At 43.8% G+C, this 17,658-nt stretch overlaps 1 protein-coding gene across 6 annotated transcripts in view; it reads left to right on the forward strand.

Annotated features, from left to right (window-relative positions):
* The first annotated feature begins 232 nt into the window (after positions 1-232).
* CD9 (CD9 molecule) overlaps positions 233-17,658 on the forward strand; it is a 45,031-nt gene continuing 27,605 nt past the window's right edge. For 3 of the 6 annotated variants that reach the window (XM_042889602.1, XM_042889600.1, XM_042889601.1), the window contains exon 1: positions 233-377. In XM_042889602.1, coding sequence (XP_042745536.1) covers positions 312-377 — 66 coding nt within the window. In that variant the 5' untranslated portion in view covers positions 233-311. Of the gene's footprint in view, positions 378-12,850; positions 12,874-16,132; positions 16,364-17,658 lie in introns of those variants that run through there. The other 3 variants (XM_042889603.1, XM_042889599.1, XM_042889604.1) reach the window with 3 other exon arrangements.

Raw genomic sequence — 17,658 nt, forward strand, 5'->3', positions numbered from 1 at the left:
CATCGAGGTAGTGTGAAACTGCCGTGCACAAAGGCAGCCAGGTAGTAGCGCTCCCTCTCCTCTGCCCGTCCTGGGAAACCCCCCCCCCCCTCCTTCCCCCTGGCCCCCGGAGCCCCGGGGCTGCGGCAGGTGCAGGCAGCAAGAGACATTGAGCCTGGGCGTGGACAAGGGAGGGGAGAAGGCCGGGCTGGAGGGGCTGGAGACAGTAGGCGGGCAGGGACTTGACGGGGCAGTACTTAAGGAGTGGTGCGTGCCACAGCTGTTCTTTGTGTACTTGTCCTTACGTCTACTCGTTGCTATCCTTCAGCAGGATGCCTGTCAAAGGAGGCACTAAGTGCATCAAATATTTGCTCTTTGGCTTCAACTTCATATTCTGGGTAAGAGACCCGTGTCTGGATTCGGGAGGGGACCCTCTCTAGCGCTTTCCCGACGGGACCTCCCACGGGAGGGAGCTGAGATCTGCTCTGACCGCGCGGAGTAGGAGCGGGAGCGGCAGCGGTTGTTGCAGTTTGCTTGTTTTGGGATTTGTTTCTTCCTAGTTCTTTTTCCCCTGCCCATAGAGGAGGCACGCTGTGCTCTCTCCTCTGTCCCGTCGAAGCCTCTACGGGTCGGGAGCGTCTGCCCCGCCCTCGTCGAGCCGGTATTACAGGGCTCCTGGAGTAGGGGCCACAGCCGCGCTGCTCTCCCTGGAGCCCGTCCTGATTCGCCGGTTTAGAAACGGCCGGAAGCGTTCACGAGAGCCCTGCAACTAAGTGCTGAGGAAGGGTTGGGGCCGTCCGTGCTCGGGAGCGGGGCACAGTTGGGTGCGGCCTTCAGAGATTTCTTGTGCTGTCAGGAGGAGCCTGAGTAGAACTCACAGCCAGCTCATGTTTTCTTTTTAGTTTTTTTAGTGTTTTTTTTTTTGTTTTTTTTTTGTTTGTTTTAGAGCTATAGTTGGAAAAGACAAGCTGCATATCCTATTTGTGTTACTGTGTGATGCAGCTGGATGGGAAGGCAGCTTTCCCAACACTGTGTACCGTGAAGCTACTCTTCTTGGCAGTATGGAGGCTGTTTTGGTGTGCAGACTATTGGGGGTACTGAATTAAATCCTTGCAAGGTAGCATTTGAAGTCACTGTTGTCTTATGCATTAACTTTTCTTGGTGGGACCCCTGGGTAAAGCCAGAGCTTCTGCATCAGATCTTTGAGGCAGTGCCTCCTCAAGAAAAGCCTAAAATGATTCAATATGTAGTAGCATAGAACAAGTAGGAGTTGTATCTCTAGCATGGCTTTGGGTACAAATACCTCATGTGTACAGCAGTATTGAGAAACATGACGTACCTTATGTTCAAGCTGCTGAAAGGACATCTGAATTTATTGGTGTTTGCCTTCTGGGAAAAGTATAGAGGAAACACAGTGTGACTTCCTGTGTGCTGGATATATAAGTGTGAGGGTAAAGGGAATTTGTTTGAGAAGCAATTCTTCCTTATTTCAAATAAAAAACAAATTTTCTCTGCTGTCTGCTGCTGCAGAGAACTGCATGTGTGACATTTTTATGCTCATCACCCTCTGAAGAGGAGAAAATAAATTAGAATTTTATAAAGATAAAGAAAAGATAGATAAAGAAAATCCTAGACTTTTAGGATGGTGAATCCTTAGATGTTTAGGATGGTGAGGAGGGAGTTTAGTTTGGAGGCATATAATTACTAAAAAAGGAGCTGAATTGCATATTAGCTGAAGCCTCTGAATCAGTGAGCTGCTAAACTTCCTGTTGAGTCATGAAAAAAGGTTGATGCCTTCTTTGTCTAGTGCAGCCCTGCTGAAAAATACCTGGGAGTATTAGTAGATGGAAAGCTGGGTATGCATTAGCAATGCACCCTTGCAGCCAGGAAACTAACTGTACCCTTGGCTACACTTCTTTTGATGCAGACAGTAGGTCAATGGAGATGATCCTGCCCGTCTACTCTGTGCTGGAGTAATGCATCCAGATGTGGAGTTCTCAGTACAGGAGTGGTGGGTGAAGGAAATGCTTCTGGCCTGCAGAATCATGTGCTGACACTGCATATGCCTAGGTAACTCTTGCAGTGAAGCATCTGCAACCCTAAAAGGCAGAATGGCCTTTCCAAGGGTAATAATGATCCAAATATGGGAAAAGGATGGGTAAAGGTCCTGTAAGAGAAGAATTTGAGGGAGATCTTAGAATGGCTTGAGTTGGGAGGGATCTTAAAGATCATCTAGTTCCAACACTTCCTACTGTAGGCAACTCTGCCACCTACAAGATTATGCATCCCAGGGCTCCATCCAATTTGGCCTTGAGTACCTCCTGGGATGGGGCATTCGTGACTTCTCTAGGCAACATTTAAGAAAGTCTTTCCATAGTCGTCTTATCTTTCTGGAGGTGAAAAATTGGACTGTGCATAAATAAGTGCCATTTATACCAAACCTGGAAGTCTGATCAACTGTTTGGCTGTGAGACACAGAGGATGGAAGGAATGCCCGTTATAGGGACCTCAACAGACACAAAGTGTGGGCCTAGGTAAACCTAATGAGGTTCAACACAGCAAAGTGCAGAGTTATGCACTTGGGACTGAGGAATCCCAGGCATCCATACAGACTGGAAGGAGCAGTCCTTCCAGACAGCAGCCCTGCAGAAGAGGACCCGGGGGTCCTGATGGATGAAAAACTTAACATGAGCCAGCAGTGTGCTCTTGCAGCTCAGAAAGCGAATGGTATCCTGGGCTCCATCAGAAGAGGGTTGGCCAACAGGAACAGGGAATTGACTATCCCTCTCTACTCCACCCTTGCGAGGCCCCATCTGGACTACTGTGTCCAAGCGTGGAGCCCCCAGTACCAGAAAGACATGGAGCTGTTAGAGAGGGTCCAGAGGAGAGCCACAAAACCGATCAGGGGACTGGAGCACCTCCCCTACGAGCACAGGCTGAGGGAGCTGGGCTTGTTCAGCCTGGAAAAAAGAAGGCTGCAGAGTGACCTCATTGCAGCCTTTCAATACCTAAAGGGAGCCTACAAATAAGAGGGGAATCAAGTCTTTGAAAGCGTTGATACTGCAGGACAAGGGGAAATGGTTTTAAGTTGAGGGAGGGGTTGGGTTGATTTAGGTTGGATGTCAGGGGGAAATTCTTTACAGAGAGAGTGGTGAGGTACTGGAACAGGCTGCCCACAGAGATTATGGATGCCCCATCCCTGGAGGTGTTCAAGGCCAGGTTGGATGGAGCCCCAGGCAGCCTGGTCTAGTATTGGCAGCCTTGCTGTGGCAGGGGGGTTACAGATTCATGATCCTTGAAGTCCCTTCCAAGCTGGGCCATTCTGTGATCCCCAAGAGGAGTAAAAAAACCTTTGCTTTATTCTACATAGCCCAAAGTTCTGGCATTCTGTTGTCCAAGAGCTACTTAACATTGTCCGCATTGCTATAGTTAGAGCCAGTGTGCCTCCTGAACCAGCAGAAAGTGCAGATTGCTTGAAGTGTGATGAAGTTCATATTTATTTTTAAAACAGTTGTCCTCAAAAAGACAAGTGAAGAATTTAAATGGCCTGCAACAAACGTACAGATATGTACAAACGGTATATTAAGTGACATATTATCTCTCTTCAAAACAGATTTGAGAGAGAACAAGAGGAGACAATAAGGGTGTCAGGGGTTACTAAGACCAGAAGTGGGAAACAGAGTTGAAGCTGTTTTCCAAGAAGATAAATGTCCATAACTGCTGGCAAGCCACATAAAAATGCAGTAAGGCAAGCTGGAATTGAGCTTTACAGTAACTTGCAAAAAAAAAAAAAAAAAAAAAAAATCCAAATAATATACTCCTTCTTTAGAGGCACTAGGACCAGGAGGCCTTCCAGAGTCCTTAAATGCAGTAGCCAATCCAGGTGTAAGTGGGTTAGTAGGAAGATACTGCAAAACTTGACTTTGCTTGGCATGTTTGAGGAACACGTGGGATGTCCTGTGGAATAACCTGTCCGTGACACCATATCCATCTTGGGATTAATCTCCTGATGGAAGACTAGTGAAATAACAATAAAAAATACTGACTAAAAACTTGCCAGAGTCATAACAGTTATTTCAGAACTATAAATAAATGTGCTGTGCTTAGGTAAAACCTCTGGCTTACTGCTTACCTTAGGGACAGGGAACTGGAGTGCAGTAGACATTATTTACAGCTCCTATAAAAATAGAACAGTGGCATATATGGTGCCTCTGGAATAGACTGAGAAGATTCTCTTTATAAAAAGTTGGTGTACAGATGGAGATGTGATGTTATGCAACAAAGAATGGCTACTGTAAGGAATTTAAGATGCAGTTTGCTTTGAAGCCTTCAAAAGCCTGAATGCTGGAGGAGGAGTGAATGCTTATTACTACTAGTTTACTTTTTGTATGTCCCCTAGAAGTTTAAGGGCTCTTTGGGGATGCTAAGCAGTCCTGGAGTGACTTACCAGCATGATGCCTATTGACAAGAACTGTCAGAAGGAGGATCTGGGGAACTTACAAGCCTGTAAGCATGATTTTGGTATTGGATCATGAAGCAGATTGTTATGTGTGTTCCCATGGCAAGTGCAGACAACTGGGGAATTTGGTCATGGATTTGTGAAAGACAGATCCTGCTTGACCAACTGGATCTCCTTCTGTGACCAGGTAACCAACCTAGCAGATGAGGGAAAGGTTGTAGATTTAGTCTACCTAGGCTTTAGTAAAGCTTTTGACTGTCTCCCACAGCATTCCCTTGGAGAAGCTGTCTGCCTGTGGATTGGATAAGTGTACTCTTTGCTGTTTAAGAAAAAATAAAAAATAAAAATACCAGCTGAGCCCAGAATGGGATGGAGTTAAATCCAGTTGGTATCTGGTCACTAGTAGTGTTCCCCAAAGATCAGTACTGGGGCTAGTCCTCTTTATTGATGATCTGGATAAGGGGATTGAGTGCACCTTCAGTAAGATTGCAAATGGCACCAAGATGGGAGGAAGTGTTTATCTGGGGTAGGAAGGCCCTATGGAGGTGTCTGAATAGGCTGTATTGATAGTCTGAGGTCAGTTGCTTCAACTAGACCAAGTTCTGGGTCCTGCACTTCAATCACAACAACACAGTGCTGCGGAGTGTTGGGGAAGCTGCATGGAGAAAAAAATATGAGTGCTACTCAACAGGTGGCTGAACATGAGTCACCACTGGGCCCAGGTTGTCAACAAGGTCAATGGCATTGTGGCTTGTGTTAAACACAGCACAATCAGTAAAACTGGGGAGGTGATGTCTGTCTATACTCAGCACTGGTGAGGCTGTGAATCTAGTACTGCATTCAGTTTTGGGCCCCTCACTACAAGAAAGACATTGAGACCCAGGAGCTTTCTCAAAGAACGGCAACAAAGCTGGTAAAGGGTGTGGAGCACAAGTCTTAAGAGAAGAGATTGTTTGTTCTGGAGAAGAAGAGGATCAGGGAAGGCCTCTTTGCTTTCTGCAACTATCTGAAAGAAGGTTGTAACGACATGGGAGTGGGCCACTTCCCAAGTTACTAGTGATAGGATGATTGGTAATACACCAGTGAAGATTCAAGTTCAGTATTTGGAGAAATTCCTCAAATGTGGTGAGATTGGAACAGGCTGCCCAAGTAAGTGGTAGAGTCACCATCCCTGGAAGAAAAGGGTAGATGTGGCACTCAAGGACATGATTTAGTGGATGTGGTGGTGATGAGCTGACTGTTGGATTACATCATCTTGGAGGTCTTTCCAACCTTAATGATTCTATTATTCTTTTCCAGTAGAGCTATCTCCATCTTTGCATAGCCTCTACTGCTCAACATGTGAATTGGGAGATCAGTCTGGGGAAATAACACTGCCTGCCCTGCTTTGTTCTGATGCCCTTCCCAGAAAGCACACGCATGGGATACTCAGCTAGATTCTGAGCATAGCCAATTTGATAACTTTTATTTCTTCTTTTTTTTCTTGCTGTTTTGATCAATGTACTCCTACCTGGACTTGCACACTGCTATTCTGTCATACTATCAACGCTGGCTGTATCATACTTAGTAATAAAAACCATATTTATTTTTTTTTTTTTTAAGTTCGAGATGGTGTGGGGAAGGGAGATGTAGAGGTTTGTAAACAACTAATAGATTTTCACAGCTTGAGTCTGGCAAGAAAATGGTAGAAACTTCCCATAATGTGCCTTAAACCTGAGTGGTGTTCACTTTGCTCTGAACAACCTTAGTCTGAGTGTATGCCTGATTACCTCAATCTGTGTTATGAATCATTGTTCCCACTGAGCTTCCATAGCTTGCTGGGCTGACATGGGGTAGGTGGCAAATAAATGTGAGACAGCTCCTAGTGCGACTGTGTGTACGGTCTTGCACCTGCATGCTATCCCTCTGGCTTTCCCTTCCTGAACAGAAGTCAGGGCTTGCATCATTAAGCTTAAATGCCTGTTTTTTCCCTGGTGAATTTCCTGGCATACAAAGATGTCTTCTGCTAATGTTTACAACTTACTGTGTTTATAACCATGGAAGTTTTACAGCATATGCTCAGAATTCATGCAGTCTTTGCAAGGATTCACTTTCTTGCTCCTTTCTACAACAAGGCAACTGTCCTGACCAGGTTTTCTACTTGGAATCTTTCAGTTATAAACAAGTCCTTTACTCTAGGAGAGCTCCTTTTAAAGCAAGATTAGTTGGATCAGGCTTGGAGAGCTCTTTGATAATTTGGAGTTTACCTGCGACTTTATTCTGGGCCACAATCCTGCTGTTTATATTGCTCTTGAGACAGCCAGATCAGTGTTCTGATTTTGCTGTTCAAAGAAAATGTATAGGAACTGCTGAATCACTGCCTGAATCTCTGATTAATCACCTGAGGCAAGCAATGAGTCAGCCATAGGAGGTGAAGGCAATTCAGCTGTGATGCCAGAAGGGGTGGAGCCTGGCTCCACCTCTCCTAGACCCATTTAAGAGCTGACTACCAGTGGGGAAGGATCTCTTTTGGAGATCCACTCCACTGGAGTTTTCCGCGTGAGCCCAGGATACAGGTGAGTGTACCTATCATTTCTGTTTCCTGCTTTGGTGTAACAACTACATAGCCGAACTCTCTGCTATACCATCTGTATATTCATTAATTGTACACCAGGTAGGCAAAATATACTAACTTTACATTATGTCCTTCCTATGGAATTTCTTTAAATGGTTCAAGGGGGAGGATGTTACACCCCCCTAGATAAAATGATTCCACGGCAGATCCCAGGATTTGTGGGATCTCCCTATTATGAATTAGCAGTTAACATTGAAAAATGGAGTACCTTACGTGTTGTGACTTAGCAAAGATATACTAATGACGAAAGAAAGACAATTGCTGCTTCCATGATGGCATGGTCGATATTAAATGCTTTAAATCATGCAGAAATGAGGAATAATACTTTAGAGAATGAAAACCAACTTTTGAAAGACCATATCGAAAAGTTAGAGCAAGAACTTGGCGTACTAAAAGGGAAGAAACCAATTCTGTATCTTCTATTAGGTCAAGTTCATAACGTTCCAATAGAGGATGACCAGACTCCTGAATCAATAGACTTAATTGATCAGGAAAATAAAAAAATCTAAATTAAATCTCAAATCTGATTTTGACAGATCCACTAGAAGTCTGTCCTGTCATAACTTAGAAAACAAAAAAAATATACGGGACAGAATAGCAGGGGTACTACCTGATCAATGGCCTCCTCCCCAGACTCACTTGTACATAACAGCTGTATGCAGCAACAGAATTGATGGATTTAGTACAATAATTTTGGCAGAAGCCTAGAGGAAGTGTGCCAGCCTGGTTATTAAGACTGTGGGATTCTGGAGCAGAAAGTATTATGGTGAATGGCCTGGAAATAGCCAAGTTGGCCACCATGACTATCCATCCTGCTCTCAGGCAGAGGTTATAGGTGGGTAACAAATATCCTAATGAAAACCATTCTAAAATAGAATGGTTAATGGTGGCCTGCTGTATGGTAGGGCCAAATAAATCTGGTATACCTCTACATACAGGGATGTGATCCTCCGTGGAGGATTTTCAAAATCATATCTGTGAATTAGGCATAAGGGAAGCAATTTATGAAGACACATTTGATGGCCTTGATATGGTCAAATTTTCAGCAGGAATAAGAAACTTAATTCTACAGCAAGCTCCCTCTCATTTATATGGTACTTGTAAAATCAATGAAAATTAAGATGTTATAATTACAAAATAAACAAGACAGGCAAAGCAGATTGTGATAACAAAAAGAGAATAGATAGAAAGCTTACCCCTATCTTGGGCTCACTTACAAAACTCCAGCAGAGCAGATCTCTAGAAGAGATCCTTCCCTACTGGTAGCCAGCTCTTAAATAGGTCTAGGAGAGGTGGAGCCAGACTCCACCCCTTCCAGCAGCACAGGTGAATTGCCTTCACCTGTGCTCCTCTGGCTGACTCATTGCTCGCCTCGGGTGATCAATCCATTCAGGCCGTGACTCAGCAGTTCCCATACAGTACTTTAATCTCTACATCAAATCCCCTGTGGCCTCAGAAGCAGTAGTCCAGCAGACTGCCCAGTTAGTGGCTGACCTAGGAGAAACAGAACGCCTGCGGACCATGCACAACGTTTAGACATTAGAAGAAGCCGAGGTCCTGCTGGTGACTAAAACCAAGATGCTGGCTACTTGAGCTCCTTGATCAGGACCCATAAGGGTTTCCTGAAAACAAATGTTTAATGATTTAATTTGGGTTGGGGTCCAATTTGCTAAGATTGGCTGCCAGCCCAACCGTGTCCTTCTCCAGCTTTGAAGACAACTAAAGGATAATCAAAAATTTCAGAGCTACCCTAAGAAACCAAGGGTAAGGGTTATAGAGAAAATACCAATAACAACATGGAACCTAGAAAATTTCATTGTTCATAGTAGGAAAAAAAAAAAGCTGCCTCAGGTGTCTCAGGCCATGATGCCTGAGCCACCGGAAGCAAAAAAAATTGGCCCTAGCACAGTTCATGGTGTGACGAGGGATGTTAGTCCCCCTAGGGCCTCCAGATGGGACCAGAGGCCCTATGTAGAATTAACTATTTGTTGGTCCCGAAAAAATATTCAGAGTTATGGCATTAGTGGACACTGGAGCAGAAACATCAACTATCTACGGAGATACAACCAAATTTGATGGAGACAGAGTGACGATTGGTGGTTTTGGGGGACAGACTATTCCTGTCACCCAAACGTGGTTAAAATTGGGGGTTGGGCGTCTCCCGCCTCAGGAGTATAAGGTGTCTATTGCCCCAGTTCAGGAATACATCTTGAGAATAGATATTCTATGGGGTGTGGCCTTCCAGACAACTGTGGGAAAGTTCAGACTTTGACAGAGTTGTATCAGTATCCAGGAGGTGCAGGCAATATTAAGAGGCCATGTGAAACATGGGACTATTTACCTGCTGAAACTGCGCCGGATTACTAAAGTATGACGGTATAGATTCCTGGGTGGGCAAGATGAAAGATCGAAAATGCTGCAGGAATTAGAAAAAGTGGGCATTATAAGACCTGCACACAGCCCATATAACTCCCCCTTATGGCCAGTGCGTAAGTTGGATGGCACGAGGAGAATGACAGTGGATTACAGAGAATTAAATAAGGTCACGCTGCCTATTCATGCGGCTGTACCCAATATTGCCTACCTATTAGACACATTGAGTAGAGAGATAAAAACCTATCATTGTGTCCTAGATTCAGCAAATGCAGTCTTCAGTATCCCAATGGCTGAGGAATCACAAGATCAGTTTGCATTTACATGGGGAGGCAGGCAGTGGACCTTTTAGGTCCTGCCACAGGGGTACGTGCATTCACCAACATATTGTCACAATCTAGTGGCGCATGACCTGGCTGATTGGAAAAAACCTGATTATGTTAACTTATATCATTATATTGATGATCTCCTGCTGACATCTGACTCACTGGAGGCAATAGGGCAGGCAGCAGATTCATCAACCGCCTATTTACAACAGAGGGGATGAGCTATAAATCCCCGAAAGGTGCAAGGTCTGGGCCTGTCCATAAAATTCCTGGGGGTGGTTTGGTCAGGAAAGACCAAAGTACTACCCACTGCTGTCATAGGTAAGGTTCAGGTGTTCCCAGTCCCTGCAACATCAAAGCAGCTGCAAGAGTTTTGAGGTATATTGGGTTATTGGCGTTCCTTTATACCTCACCTAGCATAGCTGCTGAGGCTGCTCGCTGTACAGACTCTCAAAAAAGGGGGGAAATTGATTGGGGGGAAAACAGAACAGGATGCTTTCCAACAGGCAAAACTTGCAGTTAAACAGGCCCAGGCATTGGGTATATTTGATTCTACCCTCCCAGCTGATTTAGACGTTCACTCAAGATGGCTTTGGTTGAGGCCTGTGGCAATGCCAGAGTTCTGTTTGGACCCCCATTAGTTTCTGATCTCGGGTCTGGCATGGAGCAGAAGAAAGATTCAGTATGGTTGAAAATCAGATATTGGCTGCCTATTCGTCATTACAGACAGTAGAGCCAATAGCTCAAATGGCTGAAGTATTACTTAAGACCATTCTGCCAATTCAGGGGTTGGTGAAAGATCTGACCCACCTTCCTAAGACAGGGATGGCCCAAGCACAGACAGAGGCACAATGGGTCACCTATCTCAGCCAAAGGAGAAGTCTGTCTTCATCACCCTTGAAAGAAGATCTTCAGAAGATCATATGCCCAGTGACATATCACAGTGATACACCATAAGAAACATTGGTCGCTCCACCAGAGAAGAGTCCCATTCAGGAGGGAAAATATCCTATCCCTGAAGATGCCTGGTACACAGATGGGTCCAGCAAGGCCAGCCCGAGCAAGTGGAGAGAAATAGCATACCATCCTTCCATTGAGACAATCTGGTTTGACGAGGGGGATGGTCAGAGCAGCCAATGGGCAGAACTGCGAGCCGTGTGGATGGTTATAACCAAGGAACCCGGTGATGGTATCCTGAACATCTGTACAGATAGTTGTGCTGTGTACTGGGATCTCACTTTTTGGATTGCACAGTGGGCCATCCAGGAATGGACTATCCACCCCTGACCAATCAAAGGCAAATACATGTGGTTAGATATATGGAGTACAGTCAAACACAGGACTGTACGTGTCTACCACATTTCTGGTCACCAGCCCCTACAGTCACTGGGAAATGATGAAGCGACGCTGGCCTGAGTTTGATGGATTGAGAATTCACCATCTGAGAACATTGCCCGTTGGTTACATCAGAAGCTATGGCATGTGGGACAAAAGACAATGTGGGCAGCTGCTAAAGCATGGCAACTGCCCATAAAGCTACCGGACATCGTCCAGGCAAGCCGGGATTGCAGTGCTTGCTCTAAGATGAGACCAAGATCATTGCCTGAAACAACAGCCCATCTTGCTAGAGGACACAATCCTCTCAAGCAATGGCAGGTCGATTACATTGGGCCCATTCCTCGGTCTGAGGGGGCGAGATACGCCCTGACCTGCGTCAACACTGCCGGTGGGCTACTGCAGGCCTATCCAGTACCAAAAGCAAACCAGGCATATACCATCAAGGCACTCACTAAACTCATGTCTGCCTACGGGATGCCTTAAGACATTGAGAGTAACCAAGGGACTCATTTTACTGGTGCAACGATACAGCTCTGAGCAGAAGAAAATAAGATTGAATGGTGATTCTACCTGCCATATAATCCAACGGGGGCAGGCCTCATGGAATGTTATAATAATATTCTTAAGGCTGCCCTGAAGACAGACTCCCAGTCCCTGCAGGGGTGGACAAAAAGACTCTATGAAATCTTGCGGGACCTGAATGAAAGACCCTGAGATGGCAGACCCAGTGCCCTGAGAATGTTGCAGACAACATGGGCCACCATGCTTAGGATCCAAATTACGGGCACTGATCATCAGGTAAGACCCCAGATTGGTAATGAAAATAGTCTTCTGCTCCCTGACCCTGAGAATTTAGATCCAGGCACCCATAGAATAAAATGGCCTTGGAAGGTGCAGGTAGGACCCAAGTGGTGTGGCCTACTTGCACCTTGGGGGAGACTGTTGGAGGCGGGAGGCTCAGTAGTCCCTGCAGTAATAGGTACGTGGCCTACTTTTGTGGTCAACACTCAGATCTTCATTGCTAAAGGGACTCCCATCATGTCCCAGTGGCAGATCAGGACACCCCCTTTGGTGCTTGATAGTTATGCAGCCGCAGACATCTGGCCAGAGTATGTGCTACAGGCGGCGAGGACATGCCCTAGTACAAGCTGAAGTGTTGACCCAGGATAGAAATACAGCCTGTATCTTGCCCTGGAGAGCAGACCTCCCCTCTTGGTACCTCTGAAACATCTGTATTACTCCCCATGAGTCTTTGAGCTTTCAGGATCACTGGAAGGATCAGAATGCCATCAAAGCATTCCAGTGTTACTGTCAGATCATGTGCAACACCTGGTGATGGTCTACATGGGACTGATGGAACATAGGATGGACCTGCACCTCATGACTGCATGCCTCCAGTAACATCATCGAGCACTGGCCAATGAAAGAATATCAGTGTTCACTAATCGTCACTCATCTTGAATTTTAACAACATGCGTCGTGATGGAAATTTAAAAGCGTCACGATACATCGGATCTCTGTATTGGGAAAAGCTTAGCCTTTAGTCAACCTGATCATTGGTTTGTGCCGTGAAGGGGTGGAGTGTATGGGAACTGCTGAGTCACTGCCTGAACCTCTGGTTGATCACCTGAGGCAATTCATCTGTGCAATTCACCTGTAATGCCGGAAGGGGTGGAGCCTGGCTCCACCTCTCCTAGACCCATTTAAGAGCTGACTACCAGTGGGGAAAGATCTCTTTTGGAGATCTGCTCCACTGGAGTTTTCTATGTGAGCTCAGGATATGGGTGAGTGTACCTATCATTTCTGTTTCCTGCTTTGGTGTAACAACTATGTAGCCTAACTCTCTGCTATACCATAACATCTGTATGTTCATTAATTGTACACTTGGTGATAGGAAGAAGCAGAATTGTTGGATGAACAGGGAATATACATATATGCAGACATATATACATACAAGAGCAACGGGAGTAGGTTTTGTCTTCTCTAATCAAGTAATCTAGTTGCCGAGTGCCGAGGTCAAATGCTGCTTTGGTTCAGTTTATCAGCTTTTAGTTCAAGCAGACACTAAGTCAAGAATGGAACTAGAGGATGTTGCCTTTTACAGTTTAAGTTATTTGCAAATATAGTAGGCTTCCTCCTGAATTGGAACTTCTGTGAAATGGGCACTGATCTTGGCTGTGGCTCAGGAATTCTATAGTGCTGTTGCTACTCTACTGGAGTCCCATTTTACTGCAGTAAATATTGTGACTTTAATTTAGCCCACAGTCTTCTTGAGAACTTGGAAGTACTTCCTTTCCAGTCTTTTTTTTTTTTTTTTTTTCTTTCCCCCGTCTCAGAGTCTGGAAATAGCTGTTGCTTCATATGTAACTGCTAGCAGTCATTTCACGTCTTCTAGGATGGTTTGGGTGCTCTGCTTTTTTTTCCCCTCAGATCTTGAAGTAGAAGTTCTGTTGTGAATACTGATGTTGCAATTAAGGGTTTAGTTATGTTGAGCCTCACCTGTACTTCCTGTTTGTGGATGTTGCTTTAGAGATTACTGGCAGTGTACTGTTGGTGTGCCCTATGTAAAACTAGCATAACAGCCATATAGAGCCTGGCATACTTTTTTACATAAAGTCTTCTGTTAGATGAAATGCTGAGCAGGCAGCACTGAAAGCAGCTTTGAGATTTGGGTTTTTTTTGGTTTTTTTTTTGAACTGACTGTATTTCCACATATTGATTTACCTTCTGCTCGAGGTAGTGCCACGTACTTGATAGAAGTTGTCAATAGCTTTGGTGTAAATGCACTAAAATTGTATAAAAGAGGCTTTTTCTGTATAAAGGTGCTTTGAAGGGGTCTGCCATCTAAGCTACATCAGTCAACTATAAGGACTTGCTAACCTTTTGGACCTCAAGCAGGCTTTGTGCATAAAAAGGCAGTTTATTGGAAGATGTCTGTAGCACTTGGCAGCTCTGTGGCTGCACGGCTGTGCTTTCTCAAGGTGGGTCAGGATAACGAGTTCAGAAAGGACTGAACAAAGTGATCTTTGAGAAAGAGTAATTTAATCTGAAACAAGCTTTCCAGCTTCCTGAAATAGGGTCATAGTGTTCTGATACTACTATTAATAAAATTTTGAACCTGAGCAGCTCAAATAGTAACTTGATGTTTTCTCACCAGTGTCATTAAATCTAATGTCTCCCTTTGAAAACTTTTTACTGGCAGACTGTGAAACTTCAGATAGCTTTGTGAGGGAGAGGGAGATGATAGTGGAAGCAGCTTGATAATTTCACTCAGTGGCTAAACTCTAAGGTGATACTGAAGCCAGCCCAACTATGATAAGTATTTTCAGTTTTGCCTTCAGAATAGGTCAGCTGTTACTCATCTTAACTACAGAGCAAATCTCTATCATGACATAGATGCTTTGTCAGCTATGTCTTGTGACATTGAAGGCTAAAAGCATTGTTTTGGAGATGCAAGGCTGTGTCACACCCACAGGTAGATAAGCCCTTAGTTATAGGCTGGCTTGAGAGAAGTTTTAGTGGGAGATTGTGCTATGGGAGCCGCAGAACTGCAAAGGGAGGGGGGTGGAAAAAAGCTGGAAAGACTGCATTTTTGTTTTTTTTTTTTTTTCCTCTTTTTTTTTTTTTCCCCCCCTCTTGCAGCAGAAGGATGCATGTAGGAGCAGTATGTTTAGAGCAATGGAGATGCCACTTTTGATACTACATGCAAGCAAGAAGCCTCCATTAAAGTAGAGGTAGAATAATCAGGGATTTTTATCCTTATCCTTTGTCACCATAGGATAGAGTTAAGAAGAAATAAACTGGGAACTTTAAGATGCTTAATAGTGGTTATAGAAAACAAGAGGAGCTTGCAGGAACGTCAGTAGTATGCTTGTGCTATTTACTTAGTACGCTTGAACTTACTGCTGGAGTTTTGCTGTCTCAAACTTGTTTCTAATACAGTTAAGTAAATAATTTCCATTTTAATGACAGACTGTTCAGGCTGGTGAAACTGTCTCCCAGATACTCTTGCCAATATATTTTACTACAGTATCTTTCATAAGCACAAACAAGTTCATTTTTGTAGATTTAGTGAACATAGAATGCTGGCTTCAGGAAGAGTTCTATTCTCTCTGTTAAATTTCCTGTTTCAGTGCAGCTTATTTGTACTTAGAAATATCTGGAATTATTGAACTCGCATGACAATGCAGAAATTCACCTGTTAAACTAAGAAAACAAAAAAAAAAAAAAAAAAAAAAAGCCACCTCTTAGCAGAGGAGATTTAGCATTGGAGAGTTTAGCTTCCAGGCATCCTGGGCAGGGGAGCTTAAATACCTTTGTCAGAGAGGAGAAATAGAACTACCAAAGCCACTTGACAGCTACTGAAGTAGCACCAGGAAGCAGAAATGCTTCCTAAGTGCCAATGGTAAGCTGAAGTCTGAGCAGTTGCTGCTGCCTGCAAGAGTGCAGTGGAAAAATACCTACTTTTTCCTCTGAGACACAAGTTAGTGCCCTATCTTATTAAACTTGTTTCAATGAAAGTAATTGCAGATTTAACTCCTTTTTTTTTTTTTTTTAACCTTTGACTTTAAAATGTCCTTTTTTAGTTCAGTCATTGGAAGATCACAAACTGGAAAAACAAATTCACTTCCCTTAAGAAATGGAGGAAAAATTCACTTTTGCATGTATATCATGATGAGGGAGATCCCTTTTAATCCTACAGTTCTCAGTGATACTGAGCTGATGCCCTGTGATTATCCTGTTATTTTTTTTTCTCTCAAGATAGCTATGTTCCAAAGGAGAAAACACCAGAGTGCCATTTGTTTATAGTACTTCAGGTGTGTATTAAACCTCTTCAAAATGATCCATATCAAGTATGTCAAGACTTCCTAACATTGATCATGCAATTTCTTTCCCTGAAGGATTAACAAAACATTCCACTTTGCTTAGAATTGCAAGATTATCTACTTGATGCAGTGTTTTTCCTTCACAAATAAAGATCTGCTGGATTATAAATGCTATTTAAGTTGTGCAAACCTTCACTGTGCCCTGTTCTGTTTGCAGCACAGTCCTTGAGTTCTCTGCTTGAACACTGGAGCTTGTCAAACAGCAGAAATATATAGCTGCACACAGCCAGGCACTCTTGAACTCTCCAATTCACGAGTTCTCAGGAAGCCATGAAGAGGCAGCAGGTTTTTCTCCTAACACTTCAGAAATGGGTATCTGTAAAAGCTGAAGACCCCAGAAAGCAGGGCTCTATCAGGGATTAAATGTTGGGTGACTGGAAAGTAAGCTGTAAGTATAGTTGTTGTTTTTTTTTTGTTTTGTTTTGTTTTTTTATCACCAAGCCTTTCTGGTGTTTGAGATTGCCAGAGATTTTCCCAAGCAATGCCGTGGCAGAGAGTGCTACATAGAGCAGGAACTTCTCTCCCTGCAATCCCCTTGGCTGCTTCTCTTCTCTTGAGATGGTGCAACTGTACAGTATGTAGAGGTGACACAATCTTATTACATTTAGTTATTGCATCAATGGTGTGATTTAGTTTTTCTGCCAGCATACTTCTAACAAGGGAGGCGCTCTCTCTGTGCAGGCTTTGTTCTTGCTGTATTATGTGTTATTACGTGTTAATGACTAAGCCTGCACCTATGCACGTGGCACTAAATATCATTTGCATAGCTTTGGAAACCTTTGTGTGGGTTTAGTTCTGTGTGTTCAATTCATCTTTTTCCCAGCCTCAACCCTCTAGCTCTTCTCTTCTGCCTTTAGAGGAAGGCTTAGCAGGTATGTGTCTGCTGTATAGATAGTGCTGGTTTTTTTTTGTTTGTTTTGTTTCTCCAGCAAATTTGGCTTCTCTGAGAGCTGCCTGTCTCACTTTTACTCACTGGTACGTGAGCACTTGAAGACTTCAGTTAGAATGTTTTCTGGTGAGAATTTACAACGGTGATACCTTCCCATTGAACCCTTTCTTAGCTTGATCCTTTATCCCCTATCAGTCTTGAAAGCTTTTTTTTTTTTTTCTTCTCTTGATAAAGGTTAGGAGGTTAGAATAGATAGCTATAGGCAACAGGAGCATGCCTGCCTTCAGTAAATATGAATATTCCTGTCAGAGAACAAGTTCTCATTCTTTAGAAAGAACATAGGGCCAAGGGTTAGGCTTACTGTCTGAGGGTGTTCACATGCCTTCTGTGTGAATTCTTTCCATATTCTTGTTTAAAGTTGGCACTTGAAAGTAAACACCTCCCCATTTTTTGGAGGCAATTCAAGAATGTGTTGCCTTCTAGAAGGGACTTCACAAAGATAAGGCTTTCTTTTTTTTTTTATTTTCATGCATGCTCAGCCTAAATGAAGTTCTGTACTTGCTAAGCTTTAAGCTTGTTGGTCTTCATAAAATTTTTTTTGTATTGTGTGTTGGTATATGTATCATTCCTTCTTTTGAGCTGTTCTTTTGATAGTTAAATGCTATTCAGATAAAAGAAAAGCACATGCTTGCCACAAACACAAGCCCTGTGTCAAAAGGAGCCTAGAGGCATACAGGCAAAAATGGTATGTCACAAAGTTAAATATTACCTAAAGCTTAACTGTGTTCTTCTGG

This window comes from Lagopus leucura, unplaced genomic scaffold, assembly GCF_019238085.1.
Source record: "Lagopus leucura isolate 7727_CA_CO unplaced genomic scaffold, USGS_WTPT01 Super-Scaffold_100159, whole genome shotgun sequence".
Classification (NCBI taxonomy): Eukaryota; Metazoa; Chordata; class Aves; order Galliformes; family Phasianidae; genus Lagopus; species Lagopus leucura.